The sequence below is a fragment of the Leucopleurus acutus genome (assembly GCF_964270905.1).
Source record: "Leucopleurus acutus genome assembly, chromosome: X".
In the NCBI taxonomy this organism is placed as follows: Eukaryota; Metazoa; Chordata; class Mammalia; order Artiodactyla; family Delphinidae; genus Leucopleurus; species Leucopleurus acutus.
The window spans coordinates 111,857,371-111,877,766 of record NC_139148.1 but is presented as its reverse complement, the minus strand read 5'-3'; the positions used below and the strand labels follow the sequence as shown (position 1 = coordinate 111,877,766).

Here is a 20,396-nt window from a genome sequence, read left to right as displayed (position 1 = left end):
GTGGGATCTTCCCAGACCGGGGCTCGAACCCGTGTCCCCTGCATTGGCAGGCGGATTCTTAACCACTGTGCCACCAGGGAAGTCCACCTCAATATTTTTTTTAATTAGTAACCTTTCTAGTTCCCAGTGTCTTAAGTGCCCAAACTGGGACCAGGATTAGCTCCTTCTGTATGGGCTTCCTTGCCAGGACATGGTCAGCACCCATTAGAAAAACTACCGGTATAAATATACATATATCCCCATATCTCTTCCCTCTTGCGTCTCCCTCCCTCCCACCCTCCATATCTCCTCCCCCCCCAGGTGGTCACAAAGCACTGAGCTGATCTCCCTGTGCTATGCAGCTGCTTCCCTGACTCACTTTGTTATAAAGCAGAAACTAACACACCATTGTAAAGCAATTATACTCCAATAAAGATGTTTAAAAAAAAGAAAGAAAAAAGAAACTACCGGTAAACACTTTCCAGCCTTCACTAATTTTACCAGCAGAGGGCGCACAACAGACATGCAATTTCTATTGAATTATCAACCTTGCGTCCAGAGTGGTCCTCATAGTGCAGAGCTGTTTATGCTCCGAATTAGTTCTTCATTGGCCTCTCATGAGTAAGAGGCTCTTGCCTACTAGTTTCAGACGCCCAGCCCAAGGACGTTTGGTATGACTGGAACAGTTTCATTTATCCTAGGAAAGGATCCACCTCACCAGGCTGGATTCCATGTTAACTAGACCACTAATTTTGAAGGCGTGGCTCAGGAAAGGTAGTTGCAGATCTTAGGGTTTATCAAGAAGCCTGGGGGTGGCGGGGGAGAGAGAAAGACCTGGAGGCACGTCAGAATCAACTATGGATATTTAAAAAAAATAAATTCCTGGGCCTTGCCCCCAGATCTAGTAGATCAGAATGTCCAGGGTGGTGCCCCAGGAATCTATACTTTAACACGGTGCCAACGGATTTCATTCAGTCAGATGTGAACCAGCGTTTCGGAACTGCTAATCTAGGGCAATCTCTGGCATTCCTATCTCAGTCTTGCTGCTGCAGCTCCAGCCCTTAGGGACATGGACAGTCATGGAGTCAGAACTAGGTGTGAAACCAGTGGGGCCTAGGCCAGCCCTTCCAGAGGGAGCAAGGCCCCTCCCAGTGAGGGGATGAGGGATGGTGGGTGGAGGGAGGTCTCTATAAGTTAAGGCAGCAACTCTGTCCCCTCAGATGCTATAACAGAATAATCACTGACCCCTCTCTGCATCTGCCACTCAAAGTTGCAGGAGAAGCTAAGCCTTGCTTTCCAGGGAGCTCCCAGCACGTCTCCAAGCCCTCCATCCCCGCCCCGCATGCACACAGGGTGGGCTGCAGTCAGCTACACTTGGGGGGTGGGCTTCTCCAGCTATTCCGGCCTGGGTCTCCCTCCCCAGCACCGCTCCAGGTGGTGGTGCTCAGAGAAGCATTTGGTCTTGGTCTCTCTGACTGAAGGACCCTGCGGAGACAGTTCTCAGCCACACTGAACTCAGCCAGAGCCAGTCCTCAGGCTGAATCGGGGGCCTGAGCAAATGCTCCGATATTGGGGGAAGGGTGGTGCTGGGGGTCCCAGTAACAGGATCCTGCAGGCCCCAAAGGCTGAGCTGCGGAGTCCGGCCGGCTGTGTGGTTCCTAGCTATCGTCCAAGCCAAGGACATCTCGGGGATTCCTTTGGCCCGGAGCTGACACTTCTTCTGTCAGCCACTTGGGTTTCCTGGAAGATGTGGTTAGGGGTGTCCCATCCAGGGATTAATGTCCCCGTCTGGCCTCTCAGATATTGAGTGGCCTCCTGGTCAAGCCTCTGTGGATCAGGGGGACTGGTTGGAGTAAACCCACAATCCCTGCAAGGGGAGAAATCCTGGAGCTTGGAACCAGCTGGAAAGACAGTATAGTATCATAGAAAGAGCCTAGACTTGAAGTAAGACAAATTTCCCTTCACCACTTACTACCTTGGACAGGTCAGCACCCATATTCTTATCAGTAAAATGGAAGGTATTATCTCTACCTCACAGGGTTGAAGGAAAATTAAATGAGCTAGTGAAAAAATATGAAGTGTTTTAGCACAGGGTCTGGTGTCCACTAGGCATTGAAATGTTCGTAGTTATTTCTCCAGGTCCTGTCTCTGTTGAACACTCAAGGGTACAGGTCTGGAAAGTAAAGGGGGGCTGTAGAGGGGAGATACTGGCCATCATGGATCGTTGCAGAGCTTTACTGAGGCTGAATGAGGAGCCTGCGTCTCTTGAAGCCCCCTGCTCCTCACCACCCTCACAGCAACAAGGGTGTCACCGTTCTCTGGCCTCCTGAGTCCCCTTCCTCAGTGTACACTCTGGGAACAGCCCATTCCCAGGTCCTCTTGCTCAGTCTGTGGGAGGCCTGGGCGCCACCACGCCACCCTGCTGCTGCCAGCAGGAAGTTCTGGGGCTGGGAGACTGGATGGAGCCCAGAGCTTCTCAGGATTCCTGGGGCCACAGTGGGGAACCCCCTGACTTCTTGGCTGTCCCCAGGTGCCTGAGCGAGAGCAATGTCATCCTACAGGAAGGGACGGGATTGGGCAGGTGAGCTGCAAAAGATACAGGCAGGTAGGATTGGTGAGTGCCTGCTTTGGGCAGCAAAACTACCAGAGCCTTGGCGGTACTAATTACCAAAAGATAATTGTCTGGGGGCAGTTTTCAAGTCTGGATTTTAAGGTGGGGACCAGCCAGCGTGGAAGGAACAGCCCTGAGGCCCACACACCCAGGAAGGCTGCCTATTCCTCTCAGAGGAGCTAAGAAAACTGGAGGCTTTTCCCTCTTGCCAGTCAGTAAACCTGCTGAATCTTCCCAGAGGTTACTGAATCTAGATGATGCTAAGACCTTCCACTGGCTTCCCACTGCACTTAAATAAACCGACATTCTCCTCCCTGCTTGCTCAGCCCCACCAGCCCCCTTTCTGTTCCTCAAATGCACCAGCCTTACCCCTGCCTCAGGGCCTTGGTATCTGCTGTTTCCTCTGCTTGGGGTTCTTTTCCCTCACAGCTGGTTGCTTTCTTTCATTTAGGTTTCAGCTCAGATGTTCTCTCTTCAAAGATGCCTCTTGTGACCACTCTGTCTAATATGTTGCCCTCCCCCCACCTCCCTCACTTTCTGTCCATTTACCCCATTTTATGGCCCTTAGAGTCCTTATCACTCTCTCAAACGATCTCATTTATATATCTCATTTCTTGTTTAGTGTCTGTCTCCTTTATGAGAGTAGGATTTTATTTTGTTCACCTATGTATCCCCGGGGCCTAGAACAATGGCACACAGTAGGTGCTCAGTAAACGTTTGTTGAATGCCTGAAAGGTGTCAGAGGCAATCCTGGTCAGTGGACTTGGAATGTTGTCATCTCGATCCTGTTAAAGCAGAAAGGAGCGTGACCAAGACGGGCCGGGACCCGGACTAAAATGCATCCATTAGGATGGACAAGTGCCCCCGCAGCCACTGAGAGGTGGCCCGGCTCTGCAGCCAGGTCACAAGAGCCAAAAGATGCCACAACAGTAATCCGTATCCTGGGCAAGAAGTCGGCATCTGAAGTCTGAGACAAGGTCCTGGGGTATTCCATCGGGGAGAAGCACAGCAACAGGGGCTTCAGCGGGCAGTTCACCAATAGACAACAGGACCCCAGCCCCTCGGGTGAGAGTCGGGGGCAGGACGTTGGGTGGGGACAACCGGTCAGCAAACACAGCCTTAATGGGGGTACTAGGAAGACTCCAAAAGCCAGGATCCAGGCAGAAACAAAGTGATGAGAACCAGACTGGCGGCTGGGCCGAGGCTGAGACCAGACGGGAGTGGGGTTGGGTGGGGAAGTAGTCAGGGAGGGACGCAGAAGCAGACAGGCTGTTTGGGTGGGAAGCACATCTGTTACCCTTTGCTGTCAGGGGCAGGGCCAGAGCTGCGTTTGCCTATCAGAGGACAGTGCTCAGGGGCTATCTGTCTGGGACCCCCTCCCCTCCTCTTGGGCTTCCAACAAGAGGGCTGCCTTTAGGAGCACCCCCAAGCAAAGAAATCTACCTGGGGCTGTTGTACGATAGATAGATACGCTTTCAGAGCCACTTTTAATTTCTTTAACCATAGGGCCAGATGTACAAGAAATACCTACAGGACTTCTGCGGGAGAGCCACCAGAAGTTCCCACTGGCTCAGAAAGCAATAAACTGTCCTGCCTGAGGTGTGGGCTGCTCAGCTGTCAGTGGGCCAGACTCCTAGCTGTGCTCTTGCTCAAGCCCCAGGGTCATTCCTGCCTCCCTACTTTTGCCCACTCCCCTCCTCTTTACCAATCCAAATATTACACTTTATTCAACAACCAAAATAAGTTCAATGACGTTTTTGGTGACTCCTCCCTGATGTTGAGTATATGATGCTCTCAATTTCCATAGCACAGTCTTGCACTTGGTAATATTCTTGTCTAATTTTTGTTCCCAAGTAGTTTCAGTGTGTACATTGTTCTCACAACTAAATCAGAGGGTCTTGGAACGTAGGGGATGAATCCTCCTGTTACATTTCTTCCAACAAAGATCTGGGGGCATCATAGACCTATGTTAGCTTGAACCCTGCCCTCTTCAAGAAAGGGCAGGGGGAAAGAAATACTTCTGGTATCAAGGGCTGCTTGGTGAAAAATGGGGAAGCAGGAGCTAACAGCATTGGAAGGAACTGGGCCTGTTGGGCAACCTATATTTTTATGTTTAAATTTTGGGAAATAAGAAGAGAGCAGCCTACTCTCGACATCCAAGGACCCTAGGAAATAATGATGAGTCAATGTCTCCTTTCAAAACTTCTCTATCCCTCTGCCTGCACTGGCTCTCTAGAACCACATATCTGTCCTGTATTCCACCCCCTCCAGGTGTTTCTGCCCACTGATGACATCATGTGAGAGAATGAATTAGTCCTGAAGAAGTGACTCAAAGGATGAGCATTTCAGGCAGCGTAGAAGGCTGGTAGGGAGTGTGCCTCTCTAGCAGGGCGAGCTGCCTCTTCTACTCATCACAATCAGAAATGTCTTCTTGGAGGAAAGCAAGACATGAAGGCATATGATAATCTATACAAATTTTATTTTAATATCAATTTGTATGGAAACAAGCAGGTGTCAGTGTTACACAGGCACGGAAAAAAGGGAAAGAAAAAAACCTCCAGTGATAATTGCTCTTGTATTTACACCATTTGGTTTCAACAGGGACAGGAAGTTTTACTGTTAGCTTCCTGTGGGAACTCCAGTTTCTGCACCTTCCCCTGCTGCCTCTCAGCATCACGATAGAGCAGGGATTTCTGAGCCTTCAATCGGCAAGCCAGGCACATGAAAATTGACTCCACGTTCTGGCTCTCTTTGGGGTCCTTGGCCGATGTCTCAAATAAGAGCATGTTATGGGCATCGGCAAATTTCAGGGCTAAGTTGGAGGGCACCTGGATCTGTTCCCTCAAGTCACACTTGTTGCCCACAAGCACTTTCGGGACTAGTGGAGGCACGGCATGCCCATTGCATTCTTGGATCCACATTTTGAGGTTGGTGAAGGATGTCATCTTGGTGACGTCATAGACAAAGACCACGGCATGCACATTGCGGTAGTAATGCTCGACCATGCTTTTTCGGAAGCGTTCCTGACCGGCGGTGTCCCACACCTGAACCTGGAAGATACAAAGACCCGTATTTGGAGTCAGAAAGCGAAACATGAACAGATAGGAGAAAACATGGTTCTGTGACATTATAAAAATGAGGTGACAAGCCCTGACACAGGAAGTGGTTCTTTGACAAATTGGCAGAATGGACTTATCAACATATAGAGAGAAGTTTCTTTCAGGGTTTATTAAGTCTTTCTTAAGGTTTTTAGTTGAAAAACTGGAATGTAAATTGGTCAACTTTCCTGGAGGGCAATGTGGCAATATTGTCAAAAACCTTAAAAATGTACAAAACTCTTAGAGCCTAGAATCCCACTTCCAGAAATCTATACAAAAGAAATAGCAGATAACGTAAATAAGTACTTGGGATATAATATACAGCATGATGACCATAGTTACCACTGCTGTATAATATATATGAAAGTTGTTAAGAGAATAAATCGTAAGAATTCTCATCACAAGGAAAAACTTTTTCTTTTTTTTGCTTTTTCTTTTTATTGTATCTGTATGATATGATGCATGCTCACTAAACTTACTGTGGTAATTATTTCACAATATAGGTAACTCAAACCATTATGCTGCACACCTTAACCTTATACAGTGATGTACGTCAATTATATCTCAATAAAACGGGGGGGGGAGCAAAAAAAGAAAAGAAAGAGATATGTGGTCAAAATTCTGCGCAAAGATCTTAATCACTTAAAAAAAAAAAAAAAACAGGACTTCCCTGGTGGCGCAGTGGTTGAGAGTCCACCTGCCGGTGCAGGGGACACGGGTTCGTGCCCCGGTCCGGGAAGATCCCACATGCCGTGGAGCGGCTGGGCCTGTGAGCCATGGCCGCTGAGCCTGCGCATCCGGAGCCTGCGTTCCGCAATGGGAGAGGCCACAACAGTGAGAGCCCCGCATACCGCAAAAAAAAACAGGAAACAACCTCCTAGGAGAGGAGCAGCTAAAATGTATGTATTGGGTTGGCAACAAATTTCGTTTGGGGTTTTCCATACGATGTTATGAAAAACCTGAATGAACTTTTTGGCCAACCCAATATATATCTATACAATGGGCTATTATGCAGCCATTAAAATAATCTCTTCATAGAATAAATGGTGTAGAAAATGCTCATAAAATATAAGTAAGTGAAAAAAGTAGGAAACAAAATTTTTCATATGCTATGGTCCCAATTTTTTTTTTTAAATTAAACATAGACAAATGCATAGGAAAGACTGGAAGTGTATATGCGAGGACATTAATGGTTATTTATGAACAGTGGAACTTAGGTGATATTTACTTTCTTCTTTTCTTTTTGTATTTTCCAAATTTTCTACTTCATGCATACATCACTTTGGTTTTTTTTTGTTTGGTTTGGGTTTTTTTTTTCATGACTTTTTAAAGCAAACAAAGTTAGTGTTAAAATCTCACCATGTGGCTCAATTGATTTTAAGTTCACTTCTTTGTTATGTAAAAGGTAATTTAGCTCACTGGATTTTTCTTCTGCATCTCAGCTTTTGGGATAATGAATAACATATGTAAAGATACAACTCCCAGGGGATACTCTGGAGTCTAAACACATTCAGCCCAATCTATTTCCTGTTATACATCCAAAGTCTTGGACAAGAGAAATCATGCTGAGAACGACGGCCCCAAGGCCTTATACAATTCTCAGTTATGAAAGAAAATGCGATTATGGTCACTAATTGACTACTATGGTTCTTAAAGCGAAGTATAGCCTTTATTTGGAGTTAGCAGTCAGTAAGTATAATCTAGTAAATATAATTGAATCTCTTTGCCGAATGAAGATCTTACAGGGCCCCAGAGTCATCATTGTGAACATCAGTTTTCATTGTCCAGGCTTCCCTTCATCTCCTCAATGGAGATGGCCGCCATGTTCCTTTGGCACGACATTCGAATTCATCTCCTTCTCCTATTTAGATTTCCATGTCTCTTGGTCAGACTCTCCTCTCCTCACTCCCGGATTACAGCAAAGTCTTTTGGACTCTAGACGTCTCCACTCCAGTGCCTCTTGCATACTGCTTTCAAACTAGCCTTCCTAAATCCCTGCTTGTATCAGCACGTTATTCTCCGCTTCAGCCAATTCCGATAGCCCTCTACTGCATGTGGCATCAAAATGGAAACATTTGTCTGCCATAATCGGACCCCACCCAACCTGGTTTCCAACTACTCAGCTGCACCTGCTTCATTCTCTTCTCTGTCCCTTTGGTCCTGCTAGTCCAGCTTCCCCTGCAGAAGTGGTTGCCCCCTCATTGCTCTATCCAAATCTCACCCATTCTTCCAGGCTCGGCTCACACTGCACCTTCTTCCTAAAACCTTCTCCAACTTTTCTTCAATTCTCTTTCCTTAGGCATTCCTATCGCACTTTGAGTCTGCACCACGCCATTTAGAATATATTTATTTGTTCTCTAGTCGTTTCATCAGTGTTCTTGGCATCCCTCCAGCTAGACTGTAAGCAGTCTTTTTCTGCATCAGATCACTCGTCATCATGCTTGTCATCAATATCGTCGTTGTGATCAAAAAGCAGTATTGGCCTGAGCCAGCAAAACTACTGTCTGGCATCCTAGGTATCTGCCAAGGTGATTTCGGAGACAACATTCGACTTTGGTTACCCAGAAAAACATAAGTCCTCAAAGGCTGATTTGCTTCGGCAAGCAGAGACAGAAGAGATTTTCATTTCTTCCACCTCTCTGGTGCTCTGAGCAGGAAGAAAGAGGAGAGCAGGCCAGGAAAGGAATGGAGGTCAGTGGGAAGAGGGCAGGTATACTGCGAGAATATCATTACCACTTGGCTCCCACCCCCACCCTCCGGTAGTCTAGTCGTAACTCTTGCCTCTGAGTAAGGCTGAATGCCTACCAGCCCTCAGGCATGCGGCAGATGCTTTAACACCATGAGCTCAGGGCTCTAAAAATACCTGCCACTAGCAGGAACGTGGGTGGGAGTGTATGAGGTGTTTGGGGCTGAGTAGTTTGGCTGTTTGGCTTTTCTATGGCTTCAGAATTGTGCACGCCACCCCAGCTGCCAGAACTGCAGGGAGGGCCCTCTCTGCTGGAGACCTCCTTTGCCTTTCCAGTGCCTGGGGAGCCTTGGAGCTTTTATTCAGAGGCTCGGAATTTCAACTACTGCTCTCATTCCAGTTCTTTAGAAACCCCACCCCAAGTTCTTTGCACCCCTGTCTGTGGTGAGAGGGGAGCCAGGAAGCAGGCTGCTCACAGCAGAGAATCAGAAGAGCCAATGCTGTGGCCTCAAGAGCCATCAAAAAGGGACAGCACAGCAGTCAGGCTCGCTGGAACATGACTGACTTCATTTTGTTTCTGGGTTTAGTGTCCCTGTCCTTCTCAGCATCCTCATAAGCCCCTGGCCTCTGTCGGACAATGAAAGCATCTCCTCACCCTTTGGCAGCTGGCACTCCCTCACCCAGTCCTCCCTTCCTGTGGGCACTGCACCTGACACCTGCCCCTTAGCCACACACATGCCCCCAGGATCCTCTTTTCTCTCCAAGGGCCAGTGGGGTATAGTGGAGTCAAACCAACTAGGGTGCAAATCTCAACCCAATCATGTCCCACTAGTTAGGTGTCCTCAGTCAAGTTACTTTATCTTCAGTGTCCTCCTCTGGAAACTAAGGATAAACACAGCAATCTGGTAGGGATGCTGTGAAGATTAGCATTCCTTGTAAGTACAGGACACAGTGCCTAATACACTCCCCCTTCGCCCCTGGCCTGAGACTGCCACCATCAGGTCTGGCCAGACAGCTAATTGGGCTGGCGCTGTTGGAAACGCAGCAGTAGATGTGGAATTGGGAAAGCCGGGTTCTAGCCCCTCAGCTTTCTAGCTGAGTCAATGACCAGCCAAATGAAATAACATGCGAGGAAGAGCTTTTGCACAATATAAAGTGCTCTGCAAATATTAGCTGTTGCCATTGTCTCAGAGGGCCCATGAGCCGTGTCCTGGTAGCACTGCTCCTTGGATCCGTTGGTTCTCGTCCTGGAAAGCGCAGAAAGCTTGGCTTCTTTTCTTGGCTGCGCCACACAGCATATGGGATCCTACTGCCCCGACCAGGGATTGAACCTGTGTCCCCTGCATTGGAAGCGCGGAGTCTCAACCACTGGCTCGCCAGGGAAGTCCAAGCTTGGCTTCTTGAGGATGAGATCGAGCCAAGGCAAACGCAGTCAGTGGGGAGGGGGAAGAGAGAGGAAGGCCAGCAACAAGCCATGGGTGGCTGGGGGCAGGCCCAAAGTGACAGGGACTCTGGAGAGTCAAGGGGCACAGGGTGGGGAGCTGCCAAAGATAAATCTAGCCTTGTAAACCATTTTCCTGGGGCTACCGCTGCCTGAGCAAGCTTCGGCAAGTTCCTCACCCCTGCACGTGCTCTTAGCTGACATGGGTATTTCTTATCCCTAGGGAACATATCTGGCGTCTTTCTACAGATGAGGCATGAATGTCCTTTTGTTGGAGGCTGGTGGAGGGGGGGTAGAAGTGGAAAGAGAGAGAAAATACATCTGTAACCTTTGGAGGATGCCCGAGTGGATGACGGGAAAAGTTTAAGATAAATCTTTCTTCAGCTAGCTGGCTGCCCCATCTGCGTCTAAGATACACCACGTTCACACACCAGGCTGACACAGAGAATGGCAAAGGATGACAACAAAGAGAAACTCACCCACAGCAAGAGAGGCAGCAAGGGAGACAGAGAAACAACAAAACTGCTGGATAATTAACCATTCAGCTAACTGGCAGAAGATGGAAGCTCAGAAGCCCTAAGGAAGACATGACGTCATTCTGACTGCGGGCAGCTTCCGAGGGAACGCTTAGCTCAGCCACTCGGTAATGTAGCACACGAAGGTGTTTTTCCAAGTGATCAGTGGAGGAAGAGAAATCCACGATCCTGAACAGCACCTGCCCACAGCCTCGGCCGTCCTGCAGCGAGCGTGCCTGTTCTGGAGTGCTGGGGCAGAGGGTTGCCCAGGCTATAGGAGGAACCCAACTGGACAGCAGGGGGTGCTTGCATGAAAATTTACAAGGAATGGCTCAAAAATTAGAACTAAGCCTCCCCTCTACTACCTGCCCACCCCCAAACACACGCCCCAGTCGGCATTTTCCAAAGCTTTTAGACTGAGACAGGTGCAATATGATTTAGCTAAACCTGTAAGGTGACAGACACTTAATGGTCATTAAGGGAAGCTCCACCCTGCCTTTGGGGATTGGGGGAGGCCTCCATCCTTCCTAGGCTGATGTCAGGGAGGACTGTCAGCTTTCCCATATGATGTCTCACCGTGTCCCTGTCACAGGTAACTTTGTGGGTTGGATGGACAATGGGGCTGGCCCAGAGTGGGGATTTACATGCTCTTCTAAGCCAGGCAGCATGGTGTGTGGAAAGAGCACCAAAAAGGGAATTAGGAGACCTGAGTTGTAGGCCGGGCCCTGGGTGATCTTAAGCAAACACGTTCCCTCTCTGAGCCTCAGTTTCCTCTCTGTAAGACAAGGAAGTCGGATTAGAGATGCCCTAAGGTCTCTTCCATCTCTGAACATCCTCTGATTCTCATACCCAAGGTGAGACAGTCAAGGTGCAAAAAGTAAAACCCAGGTACTCGGCTCGACGTCTGGGGTGCAGCCGCAGGTGACATCTTGAAGGCTCCTGGGTTCTGGGGCTGAAACCCTGGGCCCCTGGCCTAGAAGAGACCATAAGGCTGGTTGCCCGGCATGCCACCTCCCCCTGAACACAATGCCCCCCAGCCAGATACTGCCCTGCTAGAGGAGAGAGCAGTAGGAAAGAGCATGAGCTCGGAATCTAGGTTGAAATCCTGGCCCTGTCACGGGGAAGGCAGGATAGTGAGATGGCAAAGTGCTTGGGCTCAAGAGTCAAAGACTGAAGCTCAGATCCACGTGCCTTGGGGCAAATTATTTAATCTCTCTAACTTTGGTCTCCTTATCTCTAAAACAAGAATGGTAATAATAGTCCTAATTTCATAGGGTTGCTGAGAAGACCAAATAAGATAGTGCATGGGAAGCGCCTAGCCTGTGCTCTTTGTTTCTTCAATAAATAGAACTTGTTGTTGTTATTATGATTATTGTAGGCTTTTCTTGATGTTCTTGTGAACCAGGAAATACTGGATTATAAATCTTGTGAGGGCATGGGGGACACATTGATTGGAGACACCAAATGGGGCTTCAAGGCCCTAGGGATGGCCCTGGTAATTAAGACAGTAGCCCCAAATACGCTAAATTAGTCGTCCCCCTGCAGGGGTTGACAGTATGTGCTACCCTGGGACACAGGGGGGCAGCCCCGGAGAGGCCACACCCTACTCTTGAACTGAGAGAAGAGCTTGCTGAGACCTCTCTGCCACTCTCCTGTGAGCACTGGCATTTTAGAGCCTGACAGCCTTCTCTTGCTGGCTGTGGTCTAGGGCCACCTCAGCCTGGGGACTTTTCTCTCTTCCCCAAAGGCAGTCACCTCCTAGTGTGATTTTGGTACCTGTTCCTTGAGAAACTTCAGGCCAGCCAGAGTATGGGGCAAAATCATCTCCTATGGAGCTCATTTGCTAGCTGCCATTCTCTGCCATCTCCCCAAGGACATGCTGGTCTCGCCTGCTGGCTTGGGCCCTGAGCTTGCAGCAGCTTTGCCAGAGGCAGGGTCCCCATCCCGCTGCTCCCACACCCCACCCTGAGCTCCTTCAGAATCTGCACTCAGAGGGCTCCTCCATGAGCAGTGTCACAAGGTTTTGCCCTCTTGAAAATATCATCTTCCCAAAAAAGCCTGTGTTAAGCACTTATCTGCACGTGGTGCTGTGCTGGGCTCTGTTTCTAGTGAGTCACATTGTCACAGGCTCTGCCCTCTGGGAAAAAGTCCGGAATCTTTGGCAGAGACTGTAAAATCCAGTTTGATCAAGTACTGGGTGTTAGAAGGGAAGGAATCTTTGCAAAATTTCCCCAAGGCCATTGGGTAGTGACCCTCTTCCACTCGTTTTCACCTCCCACTTTCTGGCTTCCTCCTCTCCTCTCCCCCTGTTCTCCTTCCCTAGACTCCCAAACGCTTCCTTTTCCTCCATCTAAATTTCAAGGGGACTTATTTCCCCCTCTCTTAAATCCAGAGGACTCGTTGGCTCAATGTGACACGATTTTAAACAAGCGATAGCATTAAATTCAAAAGGTTTTGAGGGTTTAAGAGCACATCCATAAGTACATTTCTAGTTGGGATTTTAAAAGGCATGTTTTAGAAATGCCAGAGTCTTACAATGTTACATTAAAGAAGTCCTAGCCAAGCAGATATTGACATAAGAGCCCTAGGAAAGGATGGAGACAGAGACCTACTTTGACTTTTAAAAGCAAATGTAGCAATTCCCTCCAAAATGCGAGGGGCAAAAAAGATCATTATTTCCAAACAGTGCCCTGTCTTCCTGATCCTGGGTCTCAGTTGTTTTCAAGAGCCTCCCTTACCAATACTGAGCTGCCCATCTTCCTGACATCTAGTGCCTTGGCCTGGTCTCTGAAGCCATTTTAAAACACATTCATTTTAATAATGAAGGAGTCAGGAACCTTGTACAGTTTAGAGCATTTCATCATTCTCCTCAGTTACTCAGTCCTTCTCTCCACATCACTCAGAAGAGAGGCCCTGTGGTCACTGGGGCTGTTTACCCAGCAGGAGGGAGGGTTGCCTTCACCCGACAGTGTCCGACCATAGGCTCAAGAAAAGGCCAGCTGTGGGACTTCCCTGGTGGCACAGTGGTTAAGAGTTCGCCTGCCAATGCAGGGTACATGAGTTCGAGCCCTGGTCTGGGAGGATCCCACGTGCTGCAGAGCAACTAAGCCAAATGCGCCACAACTGCTGAGCCTGTGCTCTAGAGGCCGCGAGCCACAACTACTGAGCCCACGTGCCACAACTACTGAAGCCCACGCACCTAGAGCTGGTGCTCTACAACAAGAGAGGCCACCACAACGAGAAGCCTGTGCACTGAAGGAAGAGTAGCCCCCGCTCGCCACAACTAGAGAAAGCCCGCACGCAGCAACGAAGCCTCAACTCAGCCAAAAATTAATTAATTAAAAGACAAAAAGAATTAAGAAAAGGCCAGCTGTGGGTCTAAAGAAGTTGGTCTTTAGTGCCCAGTGCCTTCTGAGGTGGTTTCCTGCCCATAACCCTGCCCCCTCTGCTCCTCTGACACATGAAGCTGCCCTTGCCATGTCCTCCCTCCCTCCATCCTCGGCACATTGAAATATTACTGTCCCATCGAGTTTCTACCTTTTCTGAACCAAAAGTGAGCACAAATGGTCAGACAAGAATATCTGTACTTAGCCTACTTGACAAACTAAAGAGAGGGGGGCACCAAGACACTTCCCTTAGCCCTCAGATAAGTTGCTCTGCATTTTTACAAAGGCCTGCTGAAGACAATACCCACAGAATGAGTAATGGGCATTAGGTACCCAGACAAATAAAGAAGATATCATTTAAGGGGTACTTTCCAAAAGAACTAGTTTAATCTATTATGAAGTGTTGGCAGGTAACCCTGTCTCAATTTCTTTAAAAGGGCTCATGGCTTTGTGCCAGAAGCACCCCACACCACTCCTATTCCAAATCAGCCTTAAACTTAATTATAACTTGTAATTTAAAATAAAGCAGCTTTCATTCTCTATGGAGTTCCATCTCCCCCCACCCCAGCAAGGCCTGGGGGCTTAGCCAAAGCAGGTTTTTGCAACCTACTGGCACCCACGAGGTAGAAGGGACCTCAAGATGTGTAAAGCGCTTTGGGATCCATCCCACAGACCAGGACGGAGATCCCTCATACCGCCCTCTGCCCACAGGTGCCGCTGCTCCCGGCTCAGGGTCAAGGATAGGATCAAACAGGCTTTTCCTAGTGGGAGCTGTCAGGCAGGGGCAAAGGGCATGAATGCAGCCACTCCCGCCTGCCCTCAGAAAACGGGTGAGGTGGGTACTGGGCCACTGAGAGAGGCGAAGGGGATAAGGACGTGCCGAGGGTCTTGGGCTCAGCAAGCGGCGACACAGCCACGCGCTGGACATTTACAACCACTAGAGCAACGCCTCTGGCAAGGCCCCCTCCCAGATCCCTCCCTTCCCGGACCTGACCGTCTGGATCACCTTGATCTTCTCGCCCTCGATTTCCACGGTCTTCTCCCTGAAGTCCACGCCGATGGTGGCCTCAGTCTTGTCCGGGAAGGTCCCCCCGCAGAAGCGGAAGGTCAGGCAGGTCTTGCCCACATTGGAGTCCCCAATCACGATGATTTTGAAGATGCGAATCTGCACGTACTGGTCCAGCGACGAGTCCAGCTCCAGGGACGCCAGGCCAGCGGCCGAGGCGGGCTGCAAGTTCCCATGGCCCAGGATGGGCTGCGCCATCTCCCCCGGACCGGACCCGGGCCCCAACCCCCCTCGAGGGCTACACACAAAGAAAACGGCCACGTTAGTGCGCTCGAGGCGAGCGAGCTTTGTGCGTGTGTATATGTGTGTGTGTGTGTGTGCGTGTCTGTATCCGCGCGTGTGTGCGTGCGCCAGCAACGTGTGCGCGCGCGCGCGTGAAGGGGGTGCCTCTCACCCCAGGCCCCCCCTCCTCCAGCGCACCCTCCTAGCAGCTCTGAGACAGCGACACAAAAGCCAGGGAGGGGAGGAGAGATGGAGGAGAGTGGGCAAGCGTTCTCCTTGCGCCTGTGCGCTGGGACGGGACGCTCGGGCGTGCGATCCTACCGCGCTCCCCAGGCCGCTGCGGCCGCCACCGCACCTTTGCCTAGACCCTCCCCTGCCTGGACTCCAGGGACACACCGGAGGGAGGAAGCCTAGGGAGGAAAGGGTGGGTGGGGAGAGCCGCACACACCACCCCAGGATGGTCTTCCTTTCTCCTTGCCCCCATTTATTTTATAGGTTTATAGGTTTCGGGCTCCCCACCCCCACTTTCTCGGAGCGCACGAGGTCAGCGGGCACAGCTGGGGAGGACAAAGAGAGCTGCACCCTCAGGCATCTCTGGAGCACCTCGGCCTCGGAGCGACACTACTCGGCGGGGGTGGGGGGTGGGGCGGAGATACCTCCTTCACCAAGCGGCCGGCAGCTGCGCCGCGCCTCCGCAGCCCCCTCCCAAGCCTTAGGATAAAGCGATGCTCTGTCTTATTGAGAAAGCAGGTGCGCTCGCGCGCCCCAAGGAGCCGGGGAGGGCGCTGCCAAGACACGCTGTGGGTTATGGGGGACCGCGCAGCTGCGAGAGGTAGGCAGGGGCACGGGTGTCCGTGTGTAGGGGGAGTTAGTGTTTCTGTCACAGACTTGTCAGATGTAGGGGGGCGCGTGCCAGGCGCCAACCTTCCCTTATCACACCACGAGCACCCATCCTCTGAATGTTCAGGAGAGTGGCTCCCATTGGCTGCTGCAGTCGGTTGTGTTTGTCTAGCCAATGGGGAAGGCCCGCCACGGGAGAGGGCCGAACATGGGGTAGAAGAAGGGGGAAGCTGGTGGTGGCAGCTTCAGCAAAAGGGGACTTTGTTTCCGGGGCTAACCATTACAGGTCCAGGTGGAGGGATCGTGGGACATAGCATAAACCTCACAGTGTGTTGCATTCCTGAGCCCTCCATATAATCATAAATCCTTCCAGAATGGTGGAGTTTCAAAAGGAATTATAAACCCCTAGGAGCGTTCACCCCTCTGCAACTGAATGTAGAACAAAGTGGTTGGGTCTAATTTGCCAGAAGCCTAGGTTATGCTTGGAAGATGATAAATGAACAGAACTTTCTTACAGTGTTGGGGGCAGCTTCCCAAGGCTTAATAAGCATCACACATCTTGGTCAAGACCAGTATTCCCTCTGCCGAAAGTGATTTGCAGGTTCAGAATCTGTTTGAAATCAACTCTGCTGAGGTACAATTTACATATAATAAAATGTGCCCGTTTATGTTTGCTTTTAAGACTTTATCCCTCCTCCCACATATTTCATAAGTTAAGGTAATATTGACACATACCAATAGCACCGACGTATGCGTTATTTGCTAACGCCATCAAGGTCAGGGATTCCAGCAGCACACGTGAATTACCATCTTATTTGTGTGTGAGGCTGAGCTGCAGAAGAGACAAGTATGACGAAATCCATTCCCACTATGAGGAAAACAATTCAGTGCATCGGTGATAGATCTGTAAGCAAATCGGAATGTGACTGCTCAGCCAAGTCCAAGTTACTCAAAATGGCTGGGAAAAGGGGGTCTTCTAGTTAGGAAGCTTTTTAAGCTGAGTTAGCAGATATATATACAGCTAACTCTTTTAGCATATATGTGGGTCACCCATTTCTAAAACCCTAGATTATACGATTCAGTATTAAAACTCGAGAAGGATTTAATCTTAGTTGGCTAATCGAAGGTCATCATTATGAATACCAATTATCATTGTCCAGTGTGAATAGTAATCCTCATTGTACAGTATTTTGTTTCTGATTGGTTGATGTCTAGATAATAGTTTGCCAAATCATTCTCCTCTGAATTGGAAGCTAATGCTCCTGGTGATCATTATCTAGAGAAGAGTAGCTATTTTTTAAAAAAGGTAACTATTAATTAGGCATATCCAGTAGGTAAGAGTGAAAAGAAGGGCTTCCCTGGTGGTGCAGTGGTTAAGAATCCGCCTGCCAATGCAGGGGACACAGGTTCGAGCCCTAGGCCGGGAAGATCCCACATGCCGCAGAGCAACTAAGCCTGTGCGCCACAACTACCGAGCCTGTGCTCTAGAGCCCGCAAGCCACAACTACTGAGCCCGCGTGGTACAACTACTGAAGCCCGCGCGCCTAGAGCCCGTGCTCCACAACAAGAGAAGCCACGGCAATGAGAAGCCCACGCACAGCAATGAAGAATAGCCCCTGCTCACTGCAACTAGAGAAAGCCCGTGTGCAGCAACGAAGACCCAACACAGCCAAAAAAAAAAAAAAAAGAGTGAAAAGAAGCTTTGCTAATTCATAGCCATAATTAATGTTAACTTTCTGGGAGATATAAAAAGATATTACATCCACATAAGATTATTTAGACATATGCTCCCAGCAAAAACTTGTCACTGAGTCTGAGAGTTCACATTATATTTGTAAGGTAGAAACACTGATTTCTGGAAATGTGGTATATCAAAATGGGCCCCATGCCCTAATAAAATACTCTGTGGAGTGAGATTTGGGGGAAATTTCACTTATATTTTTGGAGTTATTCAATATGTGTAAGTTGCTTTTGCCACCCAAAATGATAAAATATAATTTTTTATTAAGAGGACAAGAAAACTTCATTGTACCTATTGCAAAAATAAATGTGCTGTACAATGTCTTTTTTGTATGTTAATTGTGCATCATTAAATGACTGTCTTTCAAATACACCCAGTTGTTTTCATAGGTATCTGATCGTCATGATTTTGATAGTGTTTTCCAAAGCTTCTTTCACCAACAGATATGATTAACTTTGTATTTAATCAATCCATGTTTATTATTGGCTTTTAGAAATAGCAATAAATTTCAATGTCTTCAAGACCTTTAAAATATGAAATAAGTAGAAATCATTTTTTACCTTATTGTGGAATTGATATTTTCAATATTTATCCCCCCAAAGAGTCCTAGCTTAAAAGGCAACTACTGGGACCTCCCTGGTGGCGCAGTGGTTAAGAATCCACCTGCCAATGCAAGGGACACAGGTTTGAGCCCTGGTCCAGGAAGATCCCACATGCCGCAAAGCAACTAAGCCCGTGTGCCACAACTACTGAGCCTGCGCTCTACAGCCTGCAAGCCACAATTACTGAGCCCACGTGCCACAACTACTGAAGCCCGCACACCTAGAGCCCATGCTCTGCAACAAGAGAGGCCACCACAATGAGAAGCCCGCACACTGCAACAAAGAGTAGCCCCTGCTAGCCGCAACCAGAGAAAGCCCACGCGCAACAATGAAGACCCAATGCAGCCAAAAATAAAAATAAATAAAAAAATGTTTTTTTAAAAAAAGGCAACTACTACCTGCACTTCTGAACACTAACCTATTCTTTTTTTTTTTTTTTTTTTTGCGGTACGCGGGCCTCTCACTGCCGTGGCCTCTCCCGTTGCGGAGCACAGGCTCCGGACGCGCAGGCTCAGCGGCCATGGCTCACGGGCCCAGCCGCTCCGTGGCATGTGGGATCTTCCCGGACCAGGGCACGAACCCGTGTCCCCTGCATCGGCAGGCGGACTCTCAACCACTGCGCCACCAGGGAAGCCCTAACCTATTCTTAATGAGTAAGGGAACCCTGGATCATGTTCACCCAATAAATACTGCTTCCTGGGTTAAACTTCCTAAAACAACTTTGTAATTTCATTCTTTATCCCTATTCCACTAAAGATAATATCTTCATCGCCTACAATATTAGGGCCAAACCCTTTTGCTTGTTCAAATCTGGCCCCACCATATTCACCTGTCCTTACTTACTTCCTAGTATGTACTCTCTACCATTGTCCCCTGAAAACGTGCTGGGTTTTGTTTTATACCTACAAGCAGCATGGTGCTTCCTCTAAGATACTTTACAAATATTAGCTCATTTAACCTTCATAACAACCCTATGAGATTGGTAAAAGAGGAAAGTGAGGCACAAGTTAAGTGACTTGCCCAAGTGGCAGAGCCAGGATTCAACCTGGGGCAGACCAGATGCAAAGTCAATGGTGCTTAACCACTGAAAATATTACCTTTGGTCCCAAAGTATTCACCATCTGAAATATCATTCCTTCTCCTCCACTATTTGAATTTTACTACTCATCCTTCAAGACACAGCTCAAGTAACACTTCTTACATGAAGTCCTTCCTTAGCTATTCCATCCCATATTTTCTCTTGCTCTTGCATTACATCAGATATTATTTATTATTTAAATGACCAGTAATATGTCATCTCCCCAACTAGACAGTGACCACTTCCTATACTTTTCATATCCCCCAGAGCTCCTTTAATAGCACAGTCCAAGTGGCAAGTGCTCAATAAATACCTGTTAAATGAACATGTAACTCAAAACTTTGAAATAGGCATATGTTATGTTTTGCATACAGCCAATAATTTATTTCCAATTTAGCTTACATTTGGTAGAGTCAAAACACCTAGTTACACTCAGCCCCTCACCGTACTCCTCCCACAACTCTTAAAATCCTGCTTAGGAATACTCTCACAGAAAGTCTGTGAAGCACGAACTCTCTTTGCCAGCATCCTGCTCTCAAGCACGGAAGCCATAATAGCAGGAGACTGTCCGCAGCCCTCGTACAGCATCTAGGACACAGAACTGCACAATATAAAAGCTATTTGGGAAAGAGAGCGCGGAATGACTACTAGTCCTGCAAACAGGGGCTGGGTGGGAAAGCGCCAGCAATTTGTAAAGACGGAAGTCCACTCCGAATCTGGGAAGCCAGATGCCCCGGCTGGACCTACGGAAATACTGGAAGTGGACTACAGCCAGAGAACCCGGAAAGCTTAGTACCTAGTAAATAGTGGCCTAAAACAGAAGAACAAACTGCAGTGCTGGGGCCACGCTTTGTGAGGTGTCGTTACAGGTTCCCGCCATCGACAGAGCGGCAGCACCGGCCACAACCGCCAGGCAAAGCGGCCCCACCGGTCCCTCCTTGGACAGCTTTTGAGCTCGCTTAGCGGAACGCGTTACCATCAACCCGCAGAAACTTGCAAGCAACTCAGCCTGCGGTCTTTCCAAGTGTTCGGACAGCTAGGCGCATGCGCACAGCTTCTCCCCGTGCGGACCAATCGCAATGCGGCGCTGAGCGTTACGCCTGCGCAGTAGGCCTCCAGTCGCGCTTCCCC

At 48.9% G+C, this 20,396-nt stretch overlaps 1 protein-coding gene across 3 annotated transcripts; it reads right to left on the bottom strand.

The window, feature by feature from the left end:
• Nucleotides 1-5,184: 5,184 nt before the first annotated feature.
• Nucleotides 5,185-14,980, bottom strand: RAB33A (RAB33A, member RAS oncogene family; the record flags this gene model as incomplete). Of its 3 annotated transcripts, none has more annotated exons than XM_082864309.1 (2): nucleotides 5,185-5,640; nucleotides 14,723-14,980. In XM_082864309.1, 2 exons carry the CDS (start codon nucleotides 14,978-14,980, stop codon nucleotides 5,185-5,187), a joined length of 714 nt encoding a protein of 237 aa, XP_082720435.1. The 3 variants fall into 3 exon arrangements, with proteins under 3 accessions (XP_082720435.1, XP_082720436.1, XP_082720437.1); XM_082864310.1 differs by having other exon boundaries at nucleotides 5,185-5,634; XM_082864311.1 differs by having other exon boundaries at nucleotides 5,502-5,640; nucleotides 14,706-14,980.
• Nucleotides 14,981-20,396: the final 5,416 nt, after the last annotated feature.